At 47.6% G+C, this 25,772-nt stretch overlaps 3 protein-coding genes across 10 annotated transcripts; 2 read left to right on the top strand and 1 right to left on the bottom strand.

Moving 5' to 3' along the window:
- Position 1: 1 nt before the first annotated feature.
- MRPL51 (mitochondrial ribosomal protein L51) lies at positions 2 to 811 on the top strand. The gene is made up of 2 exons (XM_064644590.1): positions 2 to 389; positions 553 to 811. Exons 1-2 carry the CDS (start codon positions 116 to 118, stop codon positions 747 to 749), a joined length of 471 nt encoding a protein of 156 aa, XP_064500660.1. The 5' UTR covers positions 2 to 115; the 3' UTR covers positions 750 to 811.
- Positions 812 to 3,121: 2,310 nt separating this feature from the next.
- On the top strand, positions 3,122 to 18,551 carry VAMP1 (vesicle associated membrane protein 1). Of its 6 annotated transcripts, none has more exons than XM_064644595.1 (6): positions 3,122 to 3,237; positions 3,818 to 3,977; positions 4,644 to 4,802; positions 5,052 to 5,103; positions 7,915 to 8,005; positions 17,057 to 18,551. In XM_064644595.1, coding segments are annotated over exons 1-5 (426 nt in total). In that variant the 5' UTR covers positions 3,122 to 3,235; the 3' UTR covers positions 7,968 to 8,005; positions 17,057 to 18,551. The 6 variants fall into 6 exon arrangements, with proteins under 6 accessions (XP_064500665.1, XP_064500666.1, XP_064500664.1 ...); XM_064644596.1 differs by lacking the exon at positions 17,057 to 18,551 and adding an exon at positions 13,402 to 13,951; XM_064644594.1 differs by lacking the exon at positions 17,057 to 18,551 and adding an exon at positions 12,568 to 13,951.
- Positions 14,014 to 24,543, bottom strand: SCNN1A (sodium channel epithelial 1 subunit alpha). Of its 3 annotated transcripts, none has more exons than XM_064644580.1 (13): positions 24,522 to 24,543; positions 20,567 to 20,940; positions 19,899 to 20,154; positions 18,850 to 19,037; positions 17,946 to 18,046; positions 17,081 to 17,244; positions 16,663 to 16,761; positions 16,379 to 16,496; positions 16,050 to 16,128; positions 15,672 to 15,729; positions 15,490 to 15,545; positions 14,867 to 14,942; positions 14,014 to 14,709 (listed from the first exon to the last, which is right to left on the bottom strand). In XM_064644580.1, the coding sequence occupies exons 2-13, from the start codon at positions 20,914 to 20,916 to the stop codon at positions 14,383 to 14,385; spliced, it is 1,872 nt and encodes a 623-aa protein (XP_064500650.1). In that variant the 5' UTR covers positions 20,917 to 20,940; positions 24,522 to 24,543; the 3' UTR covers positions 14,014 to 14,382. The 3 variants fall into 3 exon arrangements, with proteins under 3 accessions (XP_064500650.1, XP_064500649.1, XP_064500648.1); XM_064644579.1 differs by lacking the exon at positions 24,522 to 24,543 and adding an exon at positions 21,504 to 21,587; XM_064644578.1 differs by lacking the exon at positions 24,522 to 24,543 and adding an exon at positions 21,177 to 21,377.
- Between the last annotated feature and the right edge of the window lie 1,229 nt (positions 24,544 to 25,772).

Genomic DNA, 25,772 nt, shown 5'->3' with positions numbered 1-25,772 from the left:
GCGCGTCCCTGCGCTCCCCGGCGGAAGGGGCCGCACCGCCGCCCGGCCCTTCCTGACCCTTCCCGTCCTTCCCTCTCGCCCCGTCCCTTCCCCCGGAGCACCGGGGGTCACCCCGATGGCGGCAGCGGCGGCGGCGCTGCTGCTGCGGCCGGCGGGCCGGGCTGTGCTGGGCCGTGCCGCGCCGCTGCTACGCGCCGAGCGGGGCATTAGCGAGGGCGGCGGGGCGTGCTGGGCGCCCGTGCGGCCCGGCCTCCCCGTGCCCCTCTCCTCGCCCCTGGCAGGGCTCACCCGGCCCATCCGCATCAAGGAGCCGCCGAAGCGCAAGCAGGTGGACCGCTGGACGGAGAAACGGGCCTTGTTCGGGGTCTACGACTACGTGGGGATCCTGGGTAAGACGTACAGCCCGCCCGCAGGAGGGGAGGGAGGTTGGACCCACCTGCGGGCTGGCGCCTCCTCCAGCAGCCAGAGCGGGGGGGAGGATTTGGGCCAGCCGCCCTAGGAACAGCCTCCTCCAGAGCCTGGCTTCACCTCTGTCTCCCCTCCTGTTCTCAGGCGGCTTCCAGATCCACCCGAAGAATCTCATCAAGGGGCCCACGTGGCTGCGAGGCTGGCGGGGGAACGAGCTGCAGAGGTGCATCCGCAAGAAGCAGATGGTGGGCGATCGGATGTTTATAGAGGACCTTCACAAACTGAACAAGAGGATCCGGTACTTGTACAGGCGCTTCAATCGCACCGGGAAGCACCGCTAGGGTTCAGCATGTGGAGCATGGGTTTGTGGCATTGCAGTCAGAATAAAGACAGCTTTCATTCAGTTGGGTTCCCAGTGTTTCCTACAACCTTTGCTGTGTATTTCTAGCTGCTCCCAAGGTCCTGCTGCTGCTCCAGCCCTGAGCTCCTCTGTGGAAGTTCTTCTATGCCCCCTTAAGCATTTCTGACATACTTCTTGCAGACATCTGTTCCAGCCTGCATCTCTGAACTTAACCCTTGGGTCTCTATTTTTTGGTCAGGTTTCTAGCATCCTTTTAGTCTCTGTTAACCCCAGGTTCTCACATCCTATTTGACAATTCCAGTATGCTCCAGCTTAGATAACCAAATTTTCAAGTTAGTGCCAAGAGTGCCTGCTAATATGTCTTCCTGCTCACTGCTTTCCCCCTTGCCCTCTGCTTATTTGTGATTAAGTGTGAATGATCCAAATGTTAGTTGAAATGCATCAAAACTTGTCTTAAGAATGGGATTTGTCTCCTGTTTCACACTTATGATGACTTAAGCCCCTACTAATGACATTTAATGGCCAAATGGCCTTTTGTTTATAATTTAGTTAGGATTTGCAAAAGTAATTCAGGTGTTTAACTGTTTTTAAAAACTCTAGCTTCTAGTTTTCCATAACTGTTACTGGTTCCTTTAGTGGAGAAGTTACAGTGAGTCACAGCTGGCATCCCTCTAGTCCAGCATCACAAAGACCATTGTACACTTGGGAAAAAACTGTAGGATGAGCAGGCATTTGCCTGCCTCTTCTCCCTTAGCTGTTAATTTGGCTGCTGAGTAATTGGGGAGTTACATCTGCTGACTTGATGTATCTTGCTACAGAGCAATGCTGCTCTGTCTCCAACAGCACTTGGTTGAAAGTGGCAGGGAATGAATGGAAAGAACTTTCTTTATGTCTAAGCCTGGGAAAAGTGAAGGCAAACTCTATTCAAACAACTGAAGTTCACATTCTCAGGAGCAGGGTGACAGACCCGTGGGAATTGCCAAAAGGTGGTGTGGATTCAGGAAACGTGCACAGATTCAACTGGGGACTGAGTAAACACCTGAAAGAGAGCAGCTAGGGGTTATTACATATGTAAACTGTAGGTGTAGGAAATCCTTAGCTGAAAATATGTCAGAAACAGGAAGAGTGTCAGAGCAAGTACCTTGTACCCTTTGTCATCTCTTAATCCCTAAGCACCAAGCTGGCAAGGGCTCTGTGGCCACTACTTCCATAAGCTCCATAAACTCTGTCTTTGGTTATTTGCAATGGTTATTGGAACAGGCCTTGGACTGCAGTGGGAAGGTCGCCAGGCTACAGAAGCTTCTTCCATAACTTGTCCCTTCGCAGCTTGACTGAAGGCTCATCTTAAAAACCTTCAGTTCTGCTGAGCCCAGTGCTAGTCTGCTCCCATCTGCAAATCACCTGGCTCAAGTCACAACCCTGTATTATGTGTTCACCTTGTAGCCGTGGTATTTTGGTTCCCATGCTGTCATCTGTAACATGTCTGTCTTGTGTATCTACTAATCTATCAGATCCGATACTAAAAACTTCTATGAATGTCCTGTATCACCTTACGAAAGGAAAAGTGTGTGAACCCACGCTTGTCACCCTACTCACCACACCAAATGCTCTGTGAAGAGACTTCTTGTTCCAATATGCTCCTGCCTCCTTTTGTGTCCTGAATTGAAGAATCTTCCCGTCTGATCCATCAGGCTTCTCCAGATCTGCAGAGGGGAAAAAATGCAAGCACGTTGCTGTTTGCGGGGCTGCTGCAGGAGCCTCATTTCCCCCAGCAGGCTGCAGAAGCTCAAACGGGACTTGTTCAGGTTCCCTTTCATGCTGTGCTGTATGGTGGAAGTGGGCCAGCGACACCATCTCTTAATTGCAAGGGCAGCGGCTTCCCCAAAGCCAACAGACACACTGCGGAGGTGGAATTACGGAAGCACTCCGCAGTCCCCACCGCTACGGCACCCACTGGGATGGACTCCAAGGGAAAAACCGGACGGGGCGGATAACCACGTTCAGGCTCTGCGTGACCGACACGGAGTGCGGCGGACCCGCTCAGGGCTGGCGGGGCCGGAAAGTGCAGCGCCTGGCCACGGGAGAGCCCTGGATCGGGATGGGGATCAGGATGGGGGCCGAGTCACCCCCGGTTCCGCAGGGGTGGGGCGGGGCCAGCACGGGGGGCGGGGCACTGGCCCCGCTCCCATTGGGCGGCCCGCATGGGAATCACTGGGGGGCGGGGCTTGTCCCCGCGGCAGTCCGGGGGCGTAGCCGAGTGGAATCGCAATCGCGGAGCGCTGATTGGCTGAGGAGGAGCCCAGGGGCGGGGCCGATCTACCACTCCCGGCGGGACAACTTTTGGTTGGCTGCTGGCTCTGTGGGCGGGGCCCGGCCGGCAATAAGTGCGAGTGGCGGGGTTCCCTGGCTGTCGGTGAGGAGCTCTAGCTGTGTGTCCATCCCGCGGGGTGTCGGTCCGGCCCGGCCATGTGAGTGTCCGACCGACAGACTGGCCGCAGGCTGCGGCGGGCGCGGCGCGGGGGCGGTGGCTGGAGCGCGAGGGAGCGGGGTCAGCGCAGAGCCGGGTCCCGGCCGGCGGCGGTGGGGCCGAGTGGCGCATTGCAGCAGCCGCAGGCAGGGCTGCCCGCACCGCCCCCGGGCGGTCCTGCGCTCCTGCCGGCTGCGGGTGGGTGGGTGCGTGGGCCGTGCCCCGCTGGCGATGCGCGGAGCTGTCGCGTCCCCCTCCCGGCCGGTGCCAACCTGGCCGGCGGCCACCGCTGCACCCAGCCCGGGGGCTGCCGCGTCCCCATGGGGTGCCCCTGCGCTGTCTCCCCCTTCCCGTTCCTCCCCCTTCCTTCCCCGTGTCCCGGTCACCTCCGTGTGGCCCCCCTGCACTGCCGCGACCGATCCCCGCAGCCCCCCTGGGCTTGTCGCTGCTCCGGGCTCTCCAACGAGGCCACCTGCTCCCGGTCCGAGGGATCCAGGGAAGGTGCGGGCCCGCGGGGCTTCGTGTAGATCTGGGGAGCTGTCTCTCGAGCGGCCCCTTTGCCCATGTATGTCTCTCCCTAGGTCTGACCCAGCTCCGCAGCCTGCTCCCGGGGCCCCCGAAGGGGGAGCCCCCGAAGGAGGAGCTCCTGAAGGGGGAGCCCCCGGTGCAGGCCCCCCTGGGGCTCCCCCTAATCTGAGCAGTAATCGCCGCCTGCAGCAGACCCAGGCCCAGGTGCAGGAGGTCAGTAGCTCAGCCCTGCTGGCTTCCCCATAGGATGCCTGGACTCTTCTCCCGCTGCTCTGCAGCAGCGATGTTCTTGACAGGTGTCTGTGGGTGCGGGGGTGGCTCTTCGTGTCGCACCAATGCCAGAAATGCATTAATACGTAAACCTATAAAGAGGCTGAAGGAGAGACTGGTTTTTGTTTAAAAGCTGCTTAATTCTAGATATGACTTCCAAAGAGCAGGCCAGTTAGATTTTTTTTTTTTTAAGTACTTCATATCGTGCATCTCTTATGGAAATAAAGCTATACGGCATCCAGGACAGCTCTTAATCCCTGCCTGCTGCTTGAAGGGAACAGTGTGTGTGCGGTGGGATGTGGGGGGATCCTTGCCTGGCTTCCCGGGATCAGTGCCTGCAGCTTGGCTGCTGCCGTGCAGTAGCGCCTTTGTGCCTCACTGGGGCAGCAACAGGAAGCTCCTAAGTTAATTTTGCAGTTGCCGGGGAGTGAGCATATCATTCCTCTCGCGAGGAGAGTGGCTTTGGCTTGCTGCTGGATTTGAGAGCTTTTAAAAGCAGGTGAGAATGGGGGGCTGAAGACCTGGTTTAAACGTTAGTTATTGGCCGACTTCTTATTTTTTTAACCGTCTTTACCAATACAACTGCTGCTACTATTCTTCCTTCTGCAGGTGGTTGATATAATGTGTGTAAATGTAGACAAGGTGCTGGAACGAGACCAGAAACTGTCAGAGCTAGATGACCGGGCAGATGCACTTCAGGCCGGTGCCTCAATATTTGAAAGTAGTGCAGCAAAACTCAAAAGGAAGTACTGGTGGAAGAACTGTAAGGTGAGTTTCCTAGTGCCGTGATCTCCTTCAGCAGAGGGGAAACTGGGTTATTCCTCTCCTGCAGGACTTTGCAAGTATACTTGGGGCTTAATGACCATTTCAAATGCTTAAGATTCTTTCACTGTGGAAAGACTTTGAGGCCTTGGCTGCCATGCCTTCAGGGTCTCGCTTACTTTCCCTGGCCATCAGGGAGGATGTGAACTTGTCCATCTGTTCTGAGTATTACTCTTTGACAATCTTTTTCTCTAGATGATGATCATGATGGGAGTGATTGGTGCCATTATTGTGGTGGTGATTGGAAGTAAGTACCAAAAAGCTCAGGCTCAAGGGTGAAGAAACACCAGCTCTAGACTACTTTAATTTTTCCTTTTTGGTTTGAGATCTCAAGGGTCTTAGTTGCATAAGTGTTAACTTCAGTCCTTGGGGAAGGGAGGTGGAAGTGCTGGAATTCCCTCACTTATTGCAGAAATAGCATACTTTACATAGTAATAGAAAGAATTGGGGATGCCATCATTGTAGAAATGGGAAATTCTGCCTGCAAAGTCAGATAAACTTGTAAGTATGAGGGGCCTTTTCCCTGGAGTGGGTGGGTTGGCAAGTCCCTTCCCTGGTGGGTAGTTTGGAGGTCTCTGAGGGACCTTTGGTATAACTTGCCCTTTTGTTCTTTCCTTTTTTTTTCCCTATCGCTTTGTCTCCAGTCTACTTTTTTACTTAAATGTAGCTCCTTCAGTCTGCAACCTACTGTCCCCTATCACCTTGCCTGTCTATTCTTGCCTCCAAATCTTTTATTTCCTTCCCTTCTCTTCCCTTTCCTTCCCTTTCACCTAGCTTCTTCATTGATTTCTTTATTGTTTTTAATCTGTCTTCTGTATAGGACTCTGAGCTGCTTACCAAACATTGCTAGACTTTTCAACAGTTGCTGCAGCTTTAGGGAGGGTCCTCTATGTTTAGAGGAAAGGGAAATAAGGAGGAGTGGGTAGCTATATGCTTCTGCTCTTCTGCAGGGAATTTTGGGGGTTTATTTTCAGCTGTGAGCTTGTCAAATAGTGCCTGTGTGAACTCTTGCAAAATAAGAATGCCTTAACGCAGTGCCTTTGGGGATGAAGGACTTCAGCATGTGAGATTCTTTAGTGTTCTGCCTAAAAAGAGTGGCAGCATGACTTGAGCTTTTCATTGAGTTTCTGAGATAAAGGCTAGTTAGTGATAGCCAGTGACTGTGAGCCATCTGACTAAGCTAGACATAGTGATGTAGATTTCTCTAGCCATGGAGAGATGAGCACTTAAATGATTTATTCTGCCTGTCCTTATTTTCAGATGACTTGATGTCTGAACATGGCCATTTCAAGTTTTATAAAGGCGAGCCTACATGATTACCTCAGTCAAGTGCAACAGGCTAAACACAGTTAAGTGAAAGGAGCATTGTTATTATCTAAAAGGCATGTGTAAGAGTAAAGTCTCTCTCCAGAAAGAACAAAAGAACAATAATTAGTCTGGTGGGAGTTGTCAAATACTCCTTTCATCTATGCACACACAAGCCAGGACCCTGTAGCTTTCTACTATCTTGTAGCTTTCTTGAAGGAAGACTTTGGGGCAGAATGGGAATGGGTGTTTGCTTTTGTGTTACTGGGTTGGATGTCAAAGGAAGCTCACTGCTGTAGCAAATGGAGGTGAAGGGGACTGGTGATATTCCAGATGAAACTGAATGAGCTGCACAGCTTTCTGATCAAGAGTATCTGTTCCATTTCTGCTGCCACAAAACACTAACTTTTAGCAGGAGTAGGAAAATACTTGAAATGGTTACCTAGGGATTCAAAGGGAAATGCTGCTTTAGGCGTGGATATTGCAAAGTGACAGCAGATGTTTGGCAACTTAGGTCTCTAGAGATCTATCAAGCCGAAATGCTCCTACTTGCTATGGATTCTCCTGAATTTAGATCCAGGGTGGTCTCTGCTGTAAGTGAACTTGCAGTGTGGAATGCTCTGTCATTCTGTAAGGAATCCCCTTGTTCTTCTCCATCAAAAGTAACAAGAGCTGTGAATTGCTTCAGTGTGTTGTCAGACATGGCATTAAATGAACTGCCCTGTTTCTGTAGAGTCTTCCAAGGAATGTATATCTTGTCTTTTTTTTTTTTTTTTTTTTTTTTTTAAATCTGAGCTGTAGCCTGTAATCTAGACTGGAAAGAGGGTGCTCCTTTAATTTAGAAAGCTCTGCTTCTGTTCTAGAATACACTGGAATCTGTTTAGACATGAGAGGAGATAGGGGGAACATCACCAGAGTTCCTAGATGGGAGCAAAGTACAAAAGATGGGAGGAGCAGATGTTTTTTGTTTCATTTGGTGTGCTGGGGAAGCCCCTTTCTTCCTCACAGGGCATCTGGCAAGGGGTTAGGTTTTGCATGCTCACTTCCATGCCCCAGCATTTCATTTGCTCAAGTTCATCTCCCTGCAATTCCATTCCTATCCACCTTGGGGGAGGGCAGAGATGAAGATCTGGAGTGAAGCAGCCCACGTCCCCTGAGCACTTCCCTAATTCCCTGTGGAACTGAGATGTGATGGATGGTCGGAAGTGCGTCTACTGAAGAGGAGCCAGGGCCTGCTTGTGCTACTTACTGCTGTCATTTTAGGGGGTAGGCATACAAGCTTGAGGCCCCCAGACCAGCAATTCTCTCGAACTCTTCTAAACAAGCCTTTGGTGTCCCATTCCTCCTGTCTCTCTGGGGGCTGAGGTTCCCCCTAGGCTGTCTCTTTCATTTCTTTCTCTTAGATGTTGTGTGTTGCCTCCTCCTGTGCTCCCTTTCCCCTCCTTTGTCTCTGTGCATGGGCAAAACAAATCACCAAGGCCCTCTGAGTAAAAGCGAGGGACTCTGCTGCCCGCTGCATTACAGCCACTTATGCACGTGCAGTTTATTTATTTAATTTATAAACACAACTGTAATCTCCTCTGGCATGTTCTAGAAATCAGCTCATGTACTTTTAATGGTCTCTAAGAAACACAATTCACCACCTTACTGAGTCTGTCTGGTCTGTCAGTGAGTGGGGAGGGGCTGGGATGCCAAACTGGTTTTGGAATGTCTTTTTTTTTTTTTTTTTTTTTTTTTTTTGTCACTTCCATAGCATACACATACCTGAAGTTCTGGCCCTCAAAGCAGTGGCTGGTTTTCCATTGAAAAATTATGGTAGTTCCAGTTGTGCTGGACTGACTCTGGTAAGTCTGTAACAAAATGTACGAACCAGCAGCTCTGGAGTAATAGTCTGCCCAAGCTAACTCTACTTCCAGCCACCAAACATCCAGCTGCTGTGTCCTATTCAGGGGACTACCTTCCTATGCATTCGAGTGTGTTAGTGACAGCTCTAGCTCTCAGGCTGTGTTGTCTTTGGCTTTCAATAACCTCAGATCCTTAAGCCCAGAAAACAATTCTCCATTGGTGTTGGAATATAAGTTCAAGATCCAAATGAACTCCAAGAATAGCATCCTGTTCACAGCATATCTTAGAGCATGACTGGAATAAAGGTAAGTGCCCCATTGTTTTGCTTCACTTGAAACAATAAAACTCATTGAAACACTTGAAACTCATTAAAAAGAAATGACAGATCTTTGTCCCATGCGGACTTATTTTAAAATGAGGTGTTTGTGCCCTTATCGACCTCTACTGCTACAAAGGTTAGGCTGTGAAACAGTATTCCCTGTAGCCTGGAGTTCCCTTATGATCAATCTTTGTCCAGTCTTAAACATCACCAAAATCGTACCAGAACAATGAACACACCAGAACAATTCAAAATGGTGAATTTGGAGCAAGGCAGCTAGACTAATTCTTCAAAGATGAAAGCTTTCCTGTGGAAGGAGGATGTCTGGACTGGCTGGTGGATTAAAGCAGCATGTACAGTCTAAAATTTCACTCAGTTCTGGCCTGCACAACCTGAACAAACTAGTCATGCTACAATTCCTGCCAATTTGTGTGTTGTCTTCCTGTCAGTTCCCAGCCTCATTCATATAGGGGGATAGGGAAAATGTTTCTTAGGACAGATGCATTTTTAGACTGTTCACTGTGCAGTCTCAAAGTCTCTAGCCAAACCTGGGGACTTGAATGCTCATTTTCCAAAGCTGGCCAGCTGGAACACAGAGCTGGAGCTGAACATACTGCTGAAAGTTGCCCCAGGGTTGAGCCCAGCTCATGAGTCATGTTGTGGATGCTTGCAAAGAGTTGCATGTTTAACCGTAAATCCTATAGTAGGTGTTGGAAATGCCATGCTCTGCTGGGAGCTCATCTTCTGAGGTGCCATCCTTTAACATATCAGCATTTCTGCTGCTCCTGCAGAGTCTGTTAACCTGGACAAAACATGGTTTTAAATGTGCTGTAAAAGCAAGGCCAAGGCTTTGGGAGAATGATTCTTCATAGGTCTAATTAAAAATTCAAGCTCTACCTTTAAACATGAAACATGTTTAATGTGCCTTTGAACTGGAACAGATTGCCCAGAGAAGTTGTGGATGCCCCATCCCTGGCAGTGTTCAAGCCAGGTTGGCTGGAGCTTTGAGCAACCTGGTCTAGTGGAAGGTGTCCCTGCCCATGGCACAGGGTTGAAACTAAGATGATCTCTAAGGTCCCTTCCAACTCAAACTATTCTCTGCAACATGCAGCTCCCATATCAACTCTTTCATCCTGATGTCTTTAGATTTGGTGGAAGAAAAGCCTCAGCTATACTGCTCTTAAATGGATATGCCTTAAACCTTCATATTTCTAGATGCCTAAAGCATTGCTCTGGCCTCTCCTGAGGTCTCTGGGCACTGATCAAAGCAAGGCTGCAAGTTCTCATCAGTGGTGGGGTTTGTAGTCTCAGCTGGAACGTAACCAAATGATAGTGGGGAAGACAGATTTTTCTTCAGAGTAGAAATGTAGCATCAACATTTGTTTAATGGACTTAGCTTTCCTGTGAAGGGACAGAGGTCCCTGCTCTGATGTATCCACTGGGGTCGGAAGCCTTAACTTGGTGAAGAGAAGCAATAATGGGGAGGTATAGAGGTTTTATCTTTGTTCTGACCTCTTAGCAAATAATTACTCTCTGAGATGTAATAGATAAAGATATAGGTTTTACAAATAGGCAACTCAGCTGTGACTGTTGGATACTTCAGCCTTCATACTTCTGATAATCTTTGACCTATTTTTTTGCCAGAGATAGAGTGCAGCACCTATTGAGAACATCCTTACTTGCTCAAATATGACCAGGCCCATAACATCCTTTCCTTCAGTGCACAGACCCACTAAATGATTTCTTCAGAGGCCAAAGTGACACTTACCTTTCATGTTCTTTCCTGCCAGGCTTCTTTTCCAAAAGACTTTGTACTATTTTTTTAAATAAATTGTTGTAATCTCCAAAAAAGCTTTTTTTTAGTTCATTGCTTTTAAGCATGCACTTGAAAGCTGAAGGTACTTTCCTCTCTTGTGCTCAAAAGCCTCTTTTAAATATTGCACATTGGTAAGTACAAAGAACTGCAAGACTGAACACAGACATCTCTCTGGTATGTTCCTGATCTCCGTGGTTCCCCTCTGTCCTTTCACCAACAGCACTGCTACCCTTTTCATTCCTTGATGTACTCCATCTCCACCCCTTAGCTTTTAATGAACCTGTCCAAAGAGCCTGGTAACCCTTTCCTCAAATTCATTCTTGTTTTGACCTCAGTCTATGAAGGCAAACCTTGCACCTATCTGTCCAGCTTCCCTAAACCCCCCAGCAAGCAGAGTTTAGTTCTTCTAAATGTACTGGTTACTTTTCCAAGTGATCATTTTTTCATTTTTTTCCCTAGTTTTCTTAGACACTTATGTTGTACTTCCATGCATTTCCTCTATTACCTTAATTTTTATGGAAAAACAGTAGTTTTGATATCTGTCAAATTGTGACTATTTCATTCTGGAGGGACAAGTTTTCAGCAGATAGCTGGGTATGCCTGGCTATGCCTCTATCTCTGTGTTTCCTGCCTTCTTAACCATCCTGTGCTTAGTTTTCCTCCTTCATGGAGGGTCTGACCCATTCTTTCCTTTCTCCCAGTACTTCTTTCCATTCCCCCAATCTCACTACACTCCAAATTTCCTTAGAGGTTCTCAGATCCTCTGAAGTCATCTGATCTCACAGTTGGAGTCCTCAGAAACTTCAGTATCCCTACATTTCCCAGACACTGTATCCCTTTTCTCTGCTAGCACATGATTTCCAAATGCTCTTAACACTCAATCAACTTGCAAATGTCTGTCAACTCCACAGTCCCACAGGTGCTGGGGCCCTTTATACCCCATCTCTGCAGGTTGTTTCATATCCAAAAGAGCCCACCTCTCTTTCCTTGTATTTCAGCTGTATCAAACACTTAAATATTCTATTGTTTTTTTAAGCTGTAAACTCTCATCCCTCTTCTTCCTCTGTAATTTCTCCACCATATAAACATTCCTCTTTCTTGCTCTTAAATACATGGAACTACCGACTTCTGTGCTGCTTACTCCTGCAAAACAAACCACTCTAATACTCCAACTTATCCACAAAATGTTTTCTCTTCTTCTGCACTTTCCTTTCCCCTTCAGGCACTTGTATTTCTACTTCTCTGCCTTCTTCCTGCACAACAGGTGCTTCCAGTCCAAAAAGACACAACTCGCTCTTCTTCAGTGTCCTGTGACCTTCAGGTGCTCTTTGTGTGTTTTCCATGCCCTCCAAATAACTGTGCTATGCCTCTAGCATATCTAAGACTACTGCGCATTTACATCCCCTCAGCTTTCTCCTCTGGTGCAAATCCACCCCAGCTCAAACCTTTAATTTGTCTTTTGCTGACCTGCAGGTCCCTCTAAATGTGCACTTTCTTCCTTTTTCTCTGCTTTTTCACATTCTTGGTGAAACACTCCCATTTTCTGCACTCTCACTCCAGCACTGCTGGACTCGCCTCTTGTTTTCAGCCAGACCAAGCTCACTCTACGTCTGTTGAGCTGATAATTTGTGGTCTTGTCAGCCTACAAAAAGTGTAGGGATATTCCTGGGAGGATCACCTGATTTCTCTCAAGATGGCAATTTTTGCACTGATTCTCAGGAAAGGGAGGGCTAATCTACTTACCAACCTGTATAACATCTTCTTCATGTTTGTATAGGCTTTTAAATCTGGATTTACAGCTATCCAGAATGGTGCCATTACTTTGAGTTCATCAGTCAAAGCTCATTTTCTTTTTTTTTTTTCTCCTTATTTTAACACTTCTACAGAAGTGAGAGAATATAATGCAAGCTTCTCCCACGGAATACTTCACCACCTTCTACAGCAGCTATATTTCTTTATGATGAAGAGAACTTAGTTTATGCCTCTGATTAATCTTTTTTAATCACCCACTGTGATCACTGTGTGTGATGCAGCGGGTCTCATCAATTTTATGGTTATTAGAAGGTACCATGTGATGTGAAGAATCGTGTCTTACTCTTTGGATATTCAGGAAAGATCATGCTCACTATATGAATCATCATACATTTATGATATACAGAGACTGTTTTAGGTGTTACACCTGCTCTTTCTCCTTTACTTCTCTATCTGCCATTCTTGTTTTAATTGTGACCAAAGTTACTTTTAGGAACTAAACCTAGCTTTTAGCTCTGCTTCTTGGGCAGTGTTTTTACAGAATATGAAAGTCCCTTCATCAAGGCAACTTAGAGATTTCATTCTTTAATTACCCCTTTTTCTTCATTTAAAATTACCCACAAACACAGAAAATGGACTTTTTTCATGTTTGCAGATGCCCTGATTTTTTCCAGGGGCAGCCTCCAAAGAGGAATACATGTTCCCATACCTCTAAGTGCCTGTTGCAGGACTCTCCCCCCTGCTGGGCTGCCACCCTTGCTGAAGGACACCCCCTGAATTGTTTGCTTCTATTCCCAGCAGAAAGACATCATCTTCATTTTCAAACCAGGGTCATCAGCTGAGCACTGGGATAAAATTTGAAAAACCATGAATATCTGTGCGATAAAGAATATAGAGTTTGTATATGTGAAGAAGAATAAAATCACTCTCTGCTGGGAACTGAAAAGTGTGTTTATGTAATTGAGGCAAGAGCAATACAATCAGCATGTGTTTAGCATCTCAAAGGGAAAAATTAGGCAACAGTTTATAGACTGCAGTAAACCCCTCCAACTTCCCAAGGGCAGTGTATCTACCTTAATTTTTAAAATAACTTAAGTTTTTCTTTTGTTATGATTAACTAGTTTTTAAATTCAAAAGCTGCTCTTTGCAATGTGATTGGGTGCATGGTACCACAGGTCTTTGCCTAAACTATATGCTTAAATTCTGGTATCTGTGTTTGTGTCTTGTGAAGTGGATAATCCTGTTTGTTAAGGACATCACCCTTGCTCTCTTGATACCCCATAAAGTGCTGTGTAAACACCATTGCATCAGAAGTCTGAATATTTGTAAGAAAAGAGTATGGCAAGCTTACTGCAAGAAATAAGATGTGTTCTCTTATGCAAAGGTCCTCAAATTAGTTTCCGAAAGGAGGACCATCTTTGCCTATGTGGTCCGATCGAATAGAATAAGGCTTTAACTGGATGGATTTTTGACTAAAGCCTGCAATACTGCTCCTGTGCTTCACTTAGGAAGAAGAGCCTCAGCAGAGTCTCTGTGGGTGGACCAGATAAGGGTCGGGTCAAGCAGAACAGGCACTGCAGGACCTGTGCTCTTCTGATTTTTGTGGGATCCCATGGTAGCAGAGGTACTGTTTGGGATTTTCTGAGGGTGTATGTAATCCTGCCAAACTCTCTTTGTTTCCCTCATGAAAGCAGGGAGGGCTAAGCAGGTGTAGAGATCAATTTGTCCTAGACCTGTTGGCAAACATTTAAATCGCTGGATGTACACGTGTATGGTGCATCACAAGGAAAGGAGGCTATACACCCCTATAGATCTACAAGTGCAACACAGGCAGCTTGAAAAGGGAAACCTGGCTCTGCCAGAGGTGTTTTGTCCCAGACCTGGGAGTGGCAGCAAGCATCAACCACCTCTCCAGAGAATTGTGCATTGTAATGGTTGAGATTATGCCAGTGGCTGTTGTCTCAAGTAGCCTTTTCTCTGAGGGAGAAGGGGGTGAGTGGCACAGTCTTGGGATCACAGTCAGATATTAGCAACAAGGAAAGAGCAACCAGTTTCCAACCTTAGTACCCCAGCTGAGGCTCCATTCCTGTCCCTTGTCATACCACAGAGGAGGCCAGTCACACCTGCCAAACCTCTTTAATTAACGACAGACCAGAACAGTGGCAGCATCCTTGTTGCGGGGAAAAGCAAGCATGCACGCATGTGTAGGTGTGCACATGCACAGAGTGTAAGGAAATCAAGAGGACATCTCCCCCATACATAGACTAGATCAACTCTCATCCCTGGTGATCCCCAGAGCAATAGTATTTTATGAGACTGAGTAATTCACCTATTGTAGTGAAAGCAATGAACCCAGGCCAACCACAGAGCAGTCTTCTGCTATGATTCAGGTGCAGCACCCAAGAAGGAAGGAAACACAGGTCCCACAGCAAAGTGTGCAGCCTTTGCTCCAATTGCCACCCATCTGAACGGTGGAATAAGCTGCTGCCTCAGTCGTGTCCCACCTCACCATCCCTGCTTGGCCCACGTGGTTCCAGGCTGTTATAGGATGGCAGAGTGGTCACTACAGCCTCAACAGTGAAGCGATGTGGAGCACTGAGACCTGGTGTCTCATCCTGGAAAGCAGTGTTATCATGACTGTTTGGAGAGGGTCCCGGTGGAGAGAGCTTCTGCTGGGAACGGAACCAGCGGAAGGCCAAGATAAAGGTGATGGCAATTAAATCCAGAATCAGCTCTGCAAGTTCTATCACAGAAAGGACAGAGGATCCGAACCAGAGACTCCACTGGTTCCCAAGCTGGGACAGAAGAGTCACTACCTGCAAGAGATGGAGAAAGAGCAGTGAGGACAGCCCTCATTCAAGACTTTTGCCTCCCTGCCTTTTCCCACTAGCAGTGCCCCTGTGGTGCTGGAACAAACACATGGCATCGTGGGGGAATGGGTGGCTAGAGAAGACATGGTAATAAAGTATGTACCGTGAAGGCTGGAGACTCCCCATTGGTCTTGTAGTTCCACTCCTTAAAAAAGATATTCACTTTGGCAACTCCGTTCCTGTAAATGAAAGATGAGGCTCAGTAACCCCAACTCCTCAATCCTTGCATTTCTTCACCTCATTCACCAAGTGTAATTTTCTTCTCTGTCTCCTTTTGCCCCCATCCTTCTCCCACACATACCACCCAGAGGCCTTTTCTCATCTCTGCAGTTCCCTCATTCTGCACTGAATGTAATCTTTGGTACTTACAGCACACTTCTGAGACTGCACTGTGAAACCCAATGTTGGTGGCAAAAGCTTCTGCCCAGCTCTCCTTCCCACTGTTCCATGAGCACGTTCTGTGATTCCAGACTACATGGCAGGTGCCTGGGGCTTACTGTTTTCATACCAGCATCTGACCCCTTTCAAATTTTTCACTTGGATCCCCAATCCTTGTTGAAGTCTCAGAATATATCTACTTGGACTCAAATCCACTGGCCTTGTCCACAGGTTCCATGCCTGATCTCTTCCCATCATTGATTTATTCTTAACTCTGACATTCCTAACACACACACTCCACTGGGATGGTTTCTGGTGTGGACACAATCTCTGTTTAGGGGCTCTCACCTCTTGGATGTGATGTTGTATTTGTTCTGTTGTGAAAGCACGTAAAAAACCCAGTCCTGAAATGAAAGTGCAATAAATTGTGTTACATGATCACAGTCACATCCTGTAGGTTTAGTACCATTGAGGAAGGACTAAACCAGAGGCGGGAGCAGTGCTGAGGAGCCAGGACACTATCTCCTTACCTCTGAGACAGCAGAAGGCCAGCGGGAGTATCCAGCTGACAGCTGGTATTCTGTCATTCTGGAAGACAAGAGACTGTGTTAGCTGTTGAAGCTGTAGGAGCCACAAGGCCAGGTCTTGCCATTTCCAGGCACACCTGGAGATTCCCTTCCATGCTGAAGTTCTGCTCACTTCCCACTGTGCAGAATGCACAATCCTTGGGAGCTCACCCCTAAGCTGACCCTGACGTTCCTTGGTCATTTTGGCATCGTGATGGGAGATATACCATTTTGGGTGGCAGCTTAGTTATTGACTCAAGCTTTTGCCCTGGCCAGCGAATGCTTTCCAACACTTCTAGAAATAAAAAGTTTTCAGTCTTCCCGACTGATGATCAAACTTACTTGCAAGGTTTCCGACATTTGTGGAAACAGCCCAGCACATCAGCTTTGAATTCAGCCAGGAGTTTGTAATAGCAGTAGCCTGAACAGCAGAGAAAGTAAATCCAGGTAAGCTCACAGTATCTTTATATAAAAGGTGATATGTGACAGTAAGGGGAATCCAGAGAAGGTTTCCTTCCACAAGCTCCAAGGGACTGACAATCTAAGAGGAGAGTGTCTTTTGGGTGCTCCCCCTAGGAAGCTCATTGAAGACAGTAAGATGTACTGGGACATGGGGTGCACCTAACAGGTTCAGATGGGCACGAGCTTTACTGTTCCTCCTGTCCACTTACCCCAAGATACGTGCTTTGTATAGTCACAGTACTCTGCTCCTTCAGGTAAGGGGTAGAAGTAATAGGCACAGCCACAGCGCTCAACCATGTTCAGCTGAAAGCAGGAGCGAATGCAGACCTGGGAGGCACGTGAGGTGGAAAAGGCTCAGCAAGGAAACCAAACCCACTGCAACCTGTATCACATCATACTATTAACAGAGCCCATGAACAAGCATGGCCCTTAGGGAACTAAAATATTTCGGGAAAGTAGAGAAACAAGCTATCACAGGACTGGTGACAGTTACCTGTTCCGTGTAGCGGGATGAGAACAGATTTTGCACTGGCACGTCACTGCCATCCTCTGTGCAGTCACTGTAACTGCCCCCAAGACGCACAGTCATCTCCTGGAATAGCAAACTGTCATTGTGTAGAACAACTGGCACTTTGCTGTCCTCTTCCTAAGCTTCCATGCCACACACTGCTCAGCTATCAGTATCTACTCTTTTTGCTTTTCTCAGGATGCCTCCATTTCTTTGTTCACTGATAAAGCGCAGCCAAATGCTTCTTGTCCATTAAGCTGCTCTTCCTCTCCCTCCACTCCATGTGATTAATCCCCTCCCTTAAACACACATTGGGTCTATGACAACCCATCTGTATCTATTCACCAAGTTAAACCTCCCCATAACCTCACATCCACAGCTCTTACCCCTGCTGCTTCCTTACCTTTCTCATGCTGATGGAGGTCTCGATACCAGGACGCACGTTGAAACCCCCATCATCCATGAAGGCTGGCTCATTCTGATCATGGACCATGACCCTGGCTCCTGTCACCGTGGACAACAGAGGGATGAAATCATTCTGTTCGGTGCGCACCACCAGAGAGAGACCTGAGGAAATGTCAGAGAGCAAGGGAGGTCATGGCTGGCTGTGGTGCAGGAGAGTAGGGAGAGCACAGTGGTTAGAAGTGAATCTGTAAGAGATAAAGGAAGAGATAGACATCAAACAGGGTAGACATCAAACACGGTGGCATCGAAGCTTGGCAGCAATAGAGGGTGGCTGGAGGGAAGCCAGAGGCAAAGCTGGAGGCTCCAGAAGAGGCCAGAGAAAGCTGAATTTCATCACTGTAGCTTAGGAAAAGCAGAACTGGGAATTGAGAGAGATTTCATGGAGAGATTTGGAATTGGATGGAAGAAAAGCCTGAAGATTTGGCCTCAAGAGGTTTCATGGAGTTTAGGAACACAAGCAGGTCAGCTGCTGGAAAGAGGGAAACAGAGAAGGAGGAGGTGAAGACCAGGCTCTCAGGAGCGCAGCACTGTGGCTCAACATTTCAGGAAGGGCCAGCACAAATCCAGAGAGAGCAATATAAGGATCAGGCACTGATGGGGGAGAGAGAGTTCAGTGGGCAGCAGTGAGGGACAGCCATGTCCTCAAGACAGCTGTCCCCACATGGGCAAAAACAGCTTGGGCGAGACAGAGCAGGGCTGTAATCTGCCAGTACCAGTATTAAGCACAGCAGGATGCCCATAACTCCTAAGGAAAGCAGAGATAAGTGATACTCCTTACTCATCAAAGAGTGTCTCTCACCCACCATTATTGATCCCAGGCATTGAGGATGTCCATAGGCTGCTGCTGTTGTCATTAAAGGTATAGCAGTTCCCATACAAGGGATGGTGGAAGTGGGTATAATTCCTGAGAGGGGAACAGAAACATTCACACGGTGTGAGAAGGACTGCAAGACCAAGAGGAAGGGCTTTATAAAAGAAACAACTCTGTTTTCTATCAGCAGGGAGAGGGGCTTACAGCAGATGGGCAGTATTTGTTGTGTAAACTCACCTGAACAGGGAAAAGCAATTAAAATGTACCGTAAAAAATGTCCTGGAGCTGGACAGGTTTTTACACCACGTTTTTCATACTGCTCTTGAGGGCCCAAATTGGTTTTAGCTGTACTAGCAAAGATTGTATTCTCTTCCTAATACTGAAGAATAGCTCTTTCAACCCCTTTTTCTCCCTTGCTGATGGATGTCATTCCACTACCTCTACTACATCTTTTTTGACCAATAATAGCAGGACAAAAGTAGAATATTTTTTTACTGTCTTTTTGTATCAACTCTCTCCTCTCCTCTTCCTGTATGTGGGCTGATATGTACCACTGTTACTACTGTAGCTAGTAAAATAAAAATACTTTTACACTGTACATTGGCACCCACTCTGGTGTTTGTACCAGTGGGTAACTGGTTCATTTGTGTGAAACTCAGGAAAAGGCAAAACCGTCCTTTGAGGTTCATAGTTTCAGATTACAGAAACTGTGGCCCTGATACACACAACCCACAGAAGAGACTCAAGAAAGATCATTTGAGACAATGGGAAGTGAACAAGGAACGAACCCACCTTGGAAAAGAGGTTCTTTAATATGGGTTCCTTGATTCCCCTCAAACCCAGGCACAAAACGGAGTGTTTTCAGGAAGACTCTGTGGGATATTTCCACTACTTACGCCTTGTCACATGTTGCGTCATTGAAGCGGCAAGCATAGATGAAATTCTCGAAGTCAGACTCATCCAGGTCTTTTGCATCAGGCACCTGTGCCAGGATATTGATATAGTGAAAGCTGTACCATTCCCGCACGGCATCCACTCCTGAGGAGTACGCCTGATGGAAACAGTCCTTGTTGTTTTCACTGCACTGTTGAGAAGGAAAAAACCAGCCGTGTCAGAGAAGTCTTGTCCAGGAGGCGAGGCTGTGCCTGTGGAAGAGCTGTTCTCCCTCAGCACAGGCAGGAGATGGCTGACGGAGTGAAACAGCTCCACAGGACTCCTGCACTTGACCAAAAGGTCATCAGCAGGATGTAAAAGAGCAAACCCAGGGCAGTTCATTGGTGGAAGGGAAACACTGGATGAATAAGCAAGGCTGAGTAAAACCCAGGAAGCAGAAAGTCGCAGTGAGGTGTGCAAGATGATCTGCCCATAAATTCTGCCTGGTATAAAACCAGGAGCTTTAAATTCTTGAGTGGGGAGCCCTTCCCTCAGGGTGTGTCCAGAAAAACTTTTGTGATCCTGTGGGAACTCCAGTTAACTGGCAAGTGATTAGCTTCAGTCCTTCAGTGTCTTTTTAAATGCAAACACAGATACCCTAGGGTGAGGAAGCTGCTACCTAGGAGCAAATGCAACCATGATTGCATTTCAAGTGACCCAGGACCATCAAATACTTTACCCCTTTGAATTATTGGGCAATGCTGATAAACTGCTCTCCAAAGGCAACTGCAAGGCTGATGTAGCCTTCAGGAAGGACAAAGTTTCCCTGCTGTACCTAGGAAAAGATGGACAGTAACATCGACAAGTCTCCTTGGGGCCTGCGTGGATAGGGACAGGTCTTGTGGAGTAGGATTGCATTGGGTGAAGGATTCAGCTCTACTTCTATCTGTCATTAACAAAAGCCAGTGCAGATTAATCAGACTTCTACATAGGGTGGGCAAGGGTCTAACAAGATAGAAGTAGCTAGGCAGAGACTGGAGTGGGTAGGGCACAGGATACCTAGGGATCTCACCAGAACAAAGCCAATTTTCCAGTCATTCTTGTCCACTGAGGGACTGTTTTCTGGCAAGTTGACTAAGTTATCCCTCTTCTGCCTCCGCAAAGGGTGGCGCTGGACATGATGGAGCAGGCTCCTTGAGCTACGCTTTTGTGTAGACAGGGTGGACCAGTCACTTCGTGGCAGAGACATGTTGTAGTCATAAAGGTCTAGCAGTGTCTGATGGGTGATTTGGTCCAGCTCATCCAGCTTCTTTCGGATGGCGCTGTATCTACACAGGGGGGAGAGAGGACTTGCAGGTTTAGGGCTGGATGCACATAAACAGCTCTGAATTAGACATGCAGCAAAGTTTGCTGGGGTGATTCCGGACATTCCTGCCACCAGCTGTAAATCTCACCCTTTGCTGGAGGCTATCATCCCTGTAGGAGTGAAGTAAATCTGCTTTAGCCCCGTGGCAGTTTATATTGCAGGCTGCTAACATACACCACCAAGTAGAGCTGCCTAAACTAACATGCCTTATTGTGAATGCCCTGCAGCAGCAAAGGCCTGTGAAAGGTGTTCTTTCCACAGGCACCACTACAGAAATGGCCCCTCAAGGACCATGAGGAGAAAAAGAGTACATGCTTTTATCCTACACCTGTTAAAGTCAAGGCAGTCAACAGCTCTGGAAGTCTATTTCTTACCTGTATGGATTGAGGGTGCACAGTGTCACGGCTGGGAAAGTCAGCCTGTCAGAGTTCAGGTTGAGGTTGAGGTTGACAGGGTAGCTGAAGTACTCCCTGTAGAGGATCCCAAACTGCCAGTACATTAAGCCGAAGGTGAGAAAGAAGAGAACAGACCAGAAAGCTGTCTTCATCTTATTCTTTTTGGAGCACACCAGGCGAATAGCCCCATGGATGGTTGTGTTGATGCAGAAGAACTGGAATAGCTCTTGGTAGGAACTGTAGAATTCGATGAGACCCTCCCGCTCCTCTTCTTTCTGCGGCTGCTCCTCTTCTTGCTTACATTGTCTCGTTTTCTCCCCTTCTGGCATCTTCCCTGCCTTCACAGACCCACCCTGCAGCACAAACTCAGAATTAGGGGGTCGCCCTGTAAGACCGTGGCTCCGGCTGGTTCTGCATCACCATCTTCCCCAAACCTCGGTGCTTTCACCCCCTCCTCTCTGACCCCCATCCCAGGCTGTAGGTCCCCCTCCCATATGTGACACGGGGTAGATCCTCCGCCACCGAGCAGCCCCCGCGTCCCTCCCGCGGCTGCGCCCCCCGCCCGCCCCGCCGGGGCCGCGGCACTGACGCGGGACGCGGTGCCCATGGCAGGCGGCGGCTGCTCGGGCCGGGGCCGGGACTGGGGCCGGGGCCGATATGCTCTCCCTGAGCGCTGCCGGCTCTCCCGCAGCCTCCCCGGCTGGGCTGGGACCGGTTCCTTTCCAGTTGGAGCCAGCACCCCGCCCGGCTCCTGCCCTGCCAGCCTCTCCCCGCCCTCCTGCCTGTCCCTCCTGCCTGTCCCTCCTGCCTGCCCCCTCCTGCCCCTTCCCCTGGGCGCCGCTCCCGGGGAAGAAAAGCCTCTTGAAACTCTCAAGTGTCGGCGGCCGGGGGACCGGGGACACGTCTGGGCAGTGACCTTGGCGGTGCCGGCGGGGGTCAAGGCGCGGCCGCCGCGCTGCGGGCGGGCAGCGGGGCCCCCCCAGTGTCCCCCGAGGGGAGACCAGCCCCGACCAGGTACGGCTGCCGAGCAGCCCGAACCTCCTCCTCCTCCCACCCCCTCCGGCGGGGACGCGGCGTCCCAGCGAGCTGAGGCGATGCAGAAAGAAAGTTGGCAGCGCCGGTCTCCGGGGCAGCCGCCGGCAGTGCCAGCCAGGCGGGAACCCCCCCACGTCCCCCGCAGGAGCGGCGGGACTCGACCGGCGGTGAGAGCTCCTGCGTGGCTTTCATGGCCCAATTGTGCTTTCCAAGGGCAAAGCCGAGAGTTTTGAGTGAGATCTGCAAAGGGGATGGGGCTGGGACAGAGAAGGCTAGGGGCGACTCGGTGATACACGAGTTACCGCATCGCCTTTGCTGGTTCCTTAACTAAAGCAATCTTTCGTATCCAGAACTACTCGGCCCAGCCATGAGGGGAAACTTGTTTTGCTGATCTATGCCTGGGAAATCAAGGCCTCCCGGCATTACCCAAAGCCTCCCTCGGTCCATGGAAATGAACACCCATAGCCAAATGTGACCAAAAGTCTCTAACACCCCCCTATCATTATAACCATGAAAGGTCTTTACCGATCTTTTCTCCCAGTGATTTTCTTTCAAACTAGCTCTCTCTGAAGTTTTCACTTATTTCTTTCCTTTCTGGATACCTCCTCCAGAAAAGTCCGTGTTCAGAGTGTTCTCTCACTGAATTTCGATCCTTATTGGAGTTTGCTGTGGTTTGGTTAGTGACTCAAAATACGCAGCCACTTTCACCTCTTCGTGTTGCAAAATACCATGCTTGAAAAGGGCAAGCCATACACTTTTGAGGCCAACAGTTAAGTGACAGTGTGCCAGGAACAGCCTTGTGACAGGTGCTTGTTAGAAGCCTACAGCCACAACTCGGAGCTTTCCGCTAGCTCCATTCTCTGACAAAAAAAACCAATGCAAAGCAAAAGCATTGTTTCTCCTGTAGTTCAAAACTTAGTTTTAACTCCAGTAACTCGTTTTTGAACTTTCATCAAAGATGAAAGTTGCAAAAAGTGGGAGGGTGAGGGGAATGAGCTGATACTGTATCAAATGCCTATTGCAAAGCAGCTTCCTCAGAGCATTACGACATCCAGCTCTGAGGCCACCTACGTGGGAAGAATGTGGTCCTATTGGAATGAGTCCTGAGGAGGCCGCGAAGATGATCGGAGAGCTGGAGTACCTCTCCTATGAAGGCAGGCTGAGAGGAGAGAGGTGGAGTTGTTCAGCTTGGAGAAGTAAAGGTTGCAGGGAGATCTTATTGCAGCCTTCTAGAACCTAAAGTGGGTACAAGAGAGCTGGGGAGGGACTTTTTATAAGGACATGTAGTGATAGGACATGAGGGAATGGCTTCAAACTGAAAGAAGGTAGGTTTAGATTATATATTAGGAAGAAATTCTTCACTGTGAGAGTGGTGAGGCACTGGAAGACATTGCCTGGAGAAACTGTGGATGGCCCATCCCTGGAAGAGTTCAAGGCCAGGTTGGATGGGGCTTAGAGCCACCTGGTCTAGTGGACAGTGTCCCTGCCCATGGCAGGAGGTTTGGAACCAGATGATCTTTAAGGTTCCTTCCAACTCAAACCATTCTACGATTTTATGATTACAAGTGTCCTTCTGGGTTGGACTGATGGTCCATGCAGCTCTGTATTCCATCTTGGACAGTGCCAGTAGGAGATGTCATTTAGTGGAGGGATGTGAGCTCCTCTGACTTGTGCCACTTGTGTGTTTTATGCATTCAGACAGACCTGTATACTAACAATTATGCAGCATCGGTGCTTGCAATTACCAGTGTAATCTATAGAGCTATAATCCAGTCACTTCACAGAGAGCAACTTGTTTGATTTACATTATCATAATTTCCTGAAATTACTCAAACAGACTAATCCTCGAAAACTGCCTCTCTCTTACTGGAATTGTGACTCTATCTTATTGGAATGACAAAAATTATTTTGCCCCTGAAAATGCCCCTTTTATACTCATTTAAATTAACAGTAGCCACAAAGCAACTACAGCCAAATTTGGTAGCACTTAGTTAGGCATTGTCTGATTTCCACTGTATTTAAAAGGATTTTAAACTGTCTTTTTTGAAGAAAATTAATTCAGAAACACAGTCCTTTTTGCTGGTGGGAGACAAAGGTAACTTACATGTTTTGGTTCCTTTTGACTTGAGAAATAATAAAAATTCAAACACCTGGACTGATTTGCTGTATCTGAATGACAGTCTAAAGCAATTTTTTCAGAATTTTGTCATGGCTAACAATTTCCATCACAATGTTGTTTTGGAGAACTTTTGGCCTTTGCTGTTTTGGACATGAATAGCAGATAATTAGGGTGTGAGTGCATGTATTGTATGTTTCATTTTTACATGTAGACATGATATACATCGTATATCTACGTATCTCTACATACACATGCACATTTAATGTATATTTATTTTTCAGAAGACTTTACCCATATATTGTGTTTTTTTAAAAAAGAATTAATAAGACGCTTACTGGCTCTTTCACCATTTCCAGTGGCCATGACAACCATGATCCAAGCAATTCCCCTTTCCCTCTTTCTCACGCCAGTAAGCTGCTCAGGCTGTCGTGTGCTATCTGCTGTTGTGGGGCACCTCAGAGCACGGATCAGCCCTGAGGTGACTTCCAGTAGCTTCAGTCATGCGAATATCATGCTTTGGCTGTGGCTTTGTAAAAGTCCCTGTGTTCCCATGGTCACACAGATGTGCTGCAAATTGATTGCCAATGCACAAAGGAACCAAAAATTAATTTTTAACATTACTACATACACAATTACCACTTGATTCCCCAAATACTTTAGAAACAATGCAAACAACAAATCTCCTGTTGCCAGCTCAGCTCCAGTTTCGATCTCCATTAGAAGAAGATCAGAATTTGCTAACTCTTCAAGGTTTTTTGTTGGGTTTTTTTTATTACTTACCTCTTCCCAGCTTCTGTGCTTTTTTTTTTTTCCCCAGTATGTGCATGAACTGGATCACTAAAGGGACCATCTTGACTCAGATTGTCAGTCATAAATGGTACCTTTTTCCTCAGGCATGGTTCACTGTAACAGAAGATATTGGCATGGAATTATTAGTGCAGTTTGCAAAAGCAACTCCTCTTGATAATTTAGGTGATTATATACACTCCTGTCTCAAGTTTCTATCATGCAAGAGTCTTCTGAGCATTTTGCTCATCCACAGCTTTCTGGATATTTCCATGTATTGACCTATCAAGATGAGTCACACCTGATGGAACTGGTTTTGACACTGATGGTTATTGCCCTCACTCCCATTCAGGCTCAGCAATTATGGGATAATTTGTCTTCTGAAATCCCAAGTCTTGCATTAGGGTGGAAGATCTTCCGTCAGGCACTACAAATCCTTTCTGGAAGTTTTGATTCATAATATTTACTTCACCTCTAACAACATTCTAAATCCAAGGAGCTTTATACCGAAAAGATCCCTGTCACTAGGTTTCTTCTCTTATGAAATGGGAACTGCCCTGTTGTTCTGGGCTGTGCTTCTGTATAATACATCTTCACAAGCTGAATGCATGATTGCTTTTTATTGCTACTGAACAACCTTTGAGTAAACATGAATCATTTTTTATGGCACCAAATTGGAAATGCTTCTTTACCAACTACATCTATTATCTGCCCAGGTAGGAATGTGATAACGATCTGTAGTACACACAATGTTTTAAAACAGAACAAACTTTTTTTTCAACACACTGCTACTCTGATGGGAAAAAAAGTCTCTCCCTATCTGGTATGGATTCCAAGTGTAACAAATTATACATGTTTTTGAACTACTTGATAGACCTTTGATCAGTTTAATTCTTTTGTGTACCCGTATGAGCAATTGTATTTTTCTTCTGCTGCAAGATAGAAGCCAGTGATTATTTCAGGACTGTTTCTGGATTATCTACCTCTGCTCGTATTTTTCTACATTAAAACTAGCAGCACAAACTGCCATGGTCCGAGGGGGGATGGGGCCGTGACACAGCACGGACGGGTCAGGAGACAAGGTGGAGGTGCAACTAGAATATTTTATTGAGGTGTCCAGAGGTTTTATGGGTTTAGGCGGGGAAAGGGCTAGAACATGGGGTGGAGCATGAGACAGACAAACGGGGGAACAAATCGGGGTAGGGACACAGGCAAAGGGGGAGGAACGTGGGAGGAACCGGGGAA

Source organism: Pseudopipra pipra, chromosome 2 (genome assembly GCF_036250125.1).
Source record: "Pseudopipra pipra isolate bDixPip1 chromosome 2, bDixPip1.hap1, whole genome shotgun sequence".
NCBI classification, from domain to species: domain Eukaryota; kingdom Metazoa; phylum Chordata; class Aves; order Passeriformes; family Pipridae; genus Pseudopipra; species Pseudopipra pipra.
This window is presented reverse-complemented; position numbering and strand designations above follow the sequence as displayed.

What these genes read in the sequence shown, in the direction of transcription:
- MRPL51 (XM_064644590.1), top strand. Translation starts at nt 116, where the DNA reads ATGGCGGCAGCGGCGGCGGCGCTGCTGCTGCGGCCGGCGGGCCGGGCT. An exon ending in CGACTACGTGGGGATCCTGG is followed by an intron (nt 390 to 552) that starts GTAAGACGTACA and finishes TCCTGTTCTCAG; the next exon opens with GCGGCTTCCAGATCCACCCG.
- VAMP1 (XM_064644598.1), top strand. An exon ending in CCCAGGCCCAGGTGCAGGAG is followed by an intron (nt 3,978 to 4,643) that starts GTCAGTAGCTCA and finishes TTCCTTCTGCAG; the next exon opens with GTGGTTGATATAATGTGTGT. An exon ending in ACTGGTGGAAGAACTGTAAG is followed by an intron (nt 4,803 to 5,051) that starts GTGAGTTTCCTA and finishes CTTTTTCTCTAG; the next exon opens with ATGATGATCATGATGGGAGT.
- SCNN1A (XM_064644578.1), bottom strand. An exon ending in TACAAAGCACGTATCTTGGG is followed by an intron (nt 16,129 to 16,378) that starts GTAAGTGGACAG and finishes TCTGCTGTTCAG; the next exon opens with GCTACTGCTATTACAAACTC. An exon ending in GGGAGTCTCCAGCCTTCACG is followed by an intron (nt 14,710 to 14,866) that starts GTACATACTTTA and finishes CATCTCTTGCAG; the next exon opens with GTAGTGACTCTTCTGTCCCA.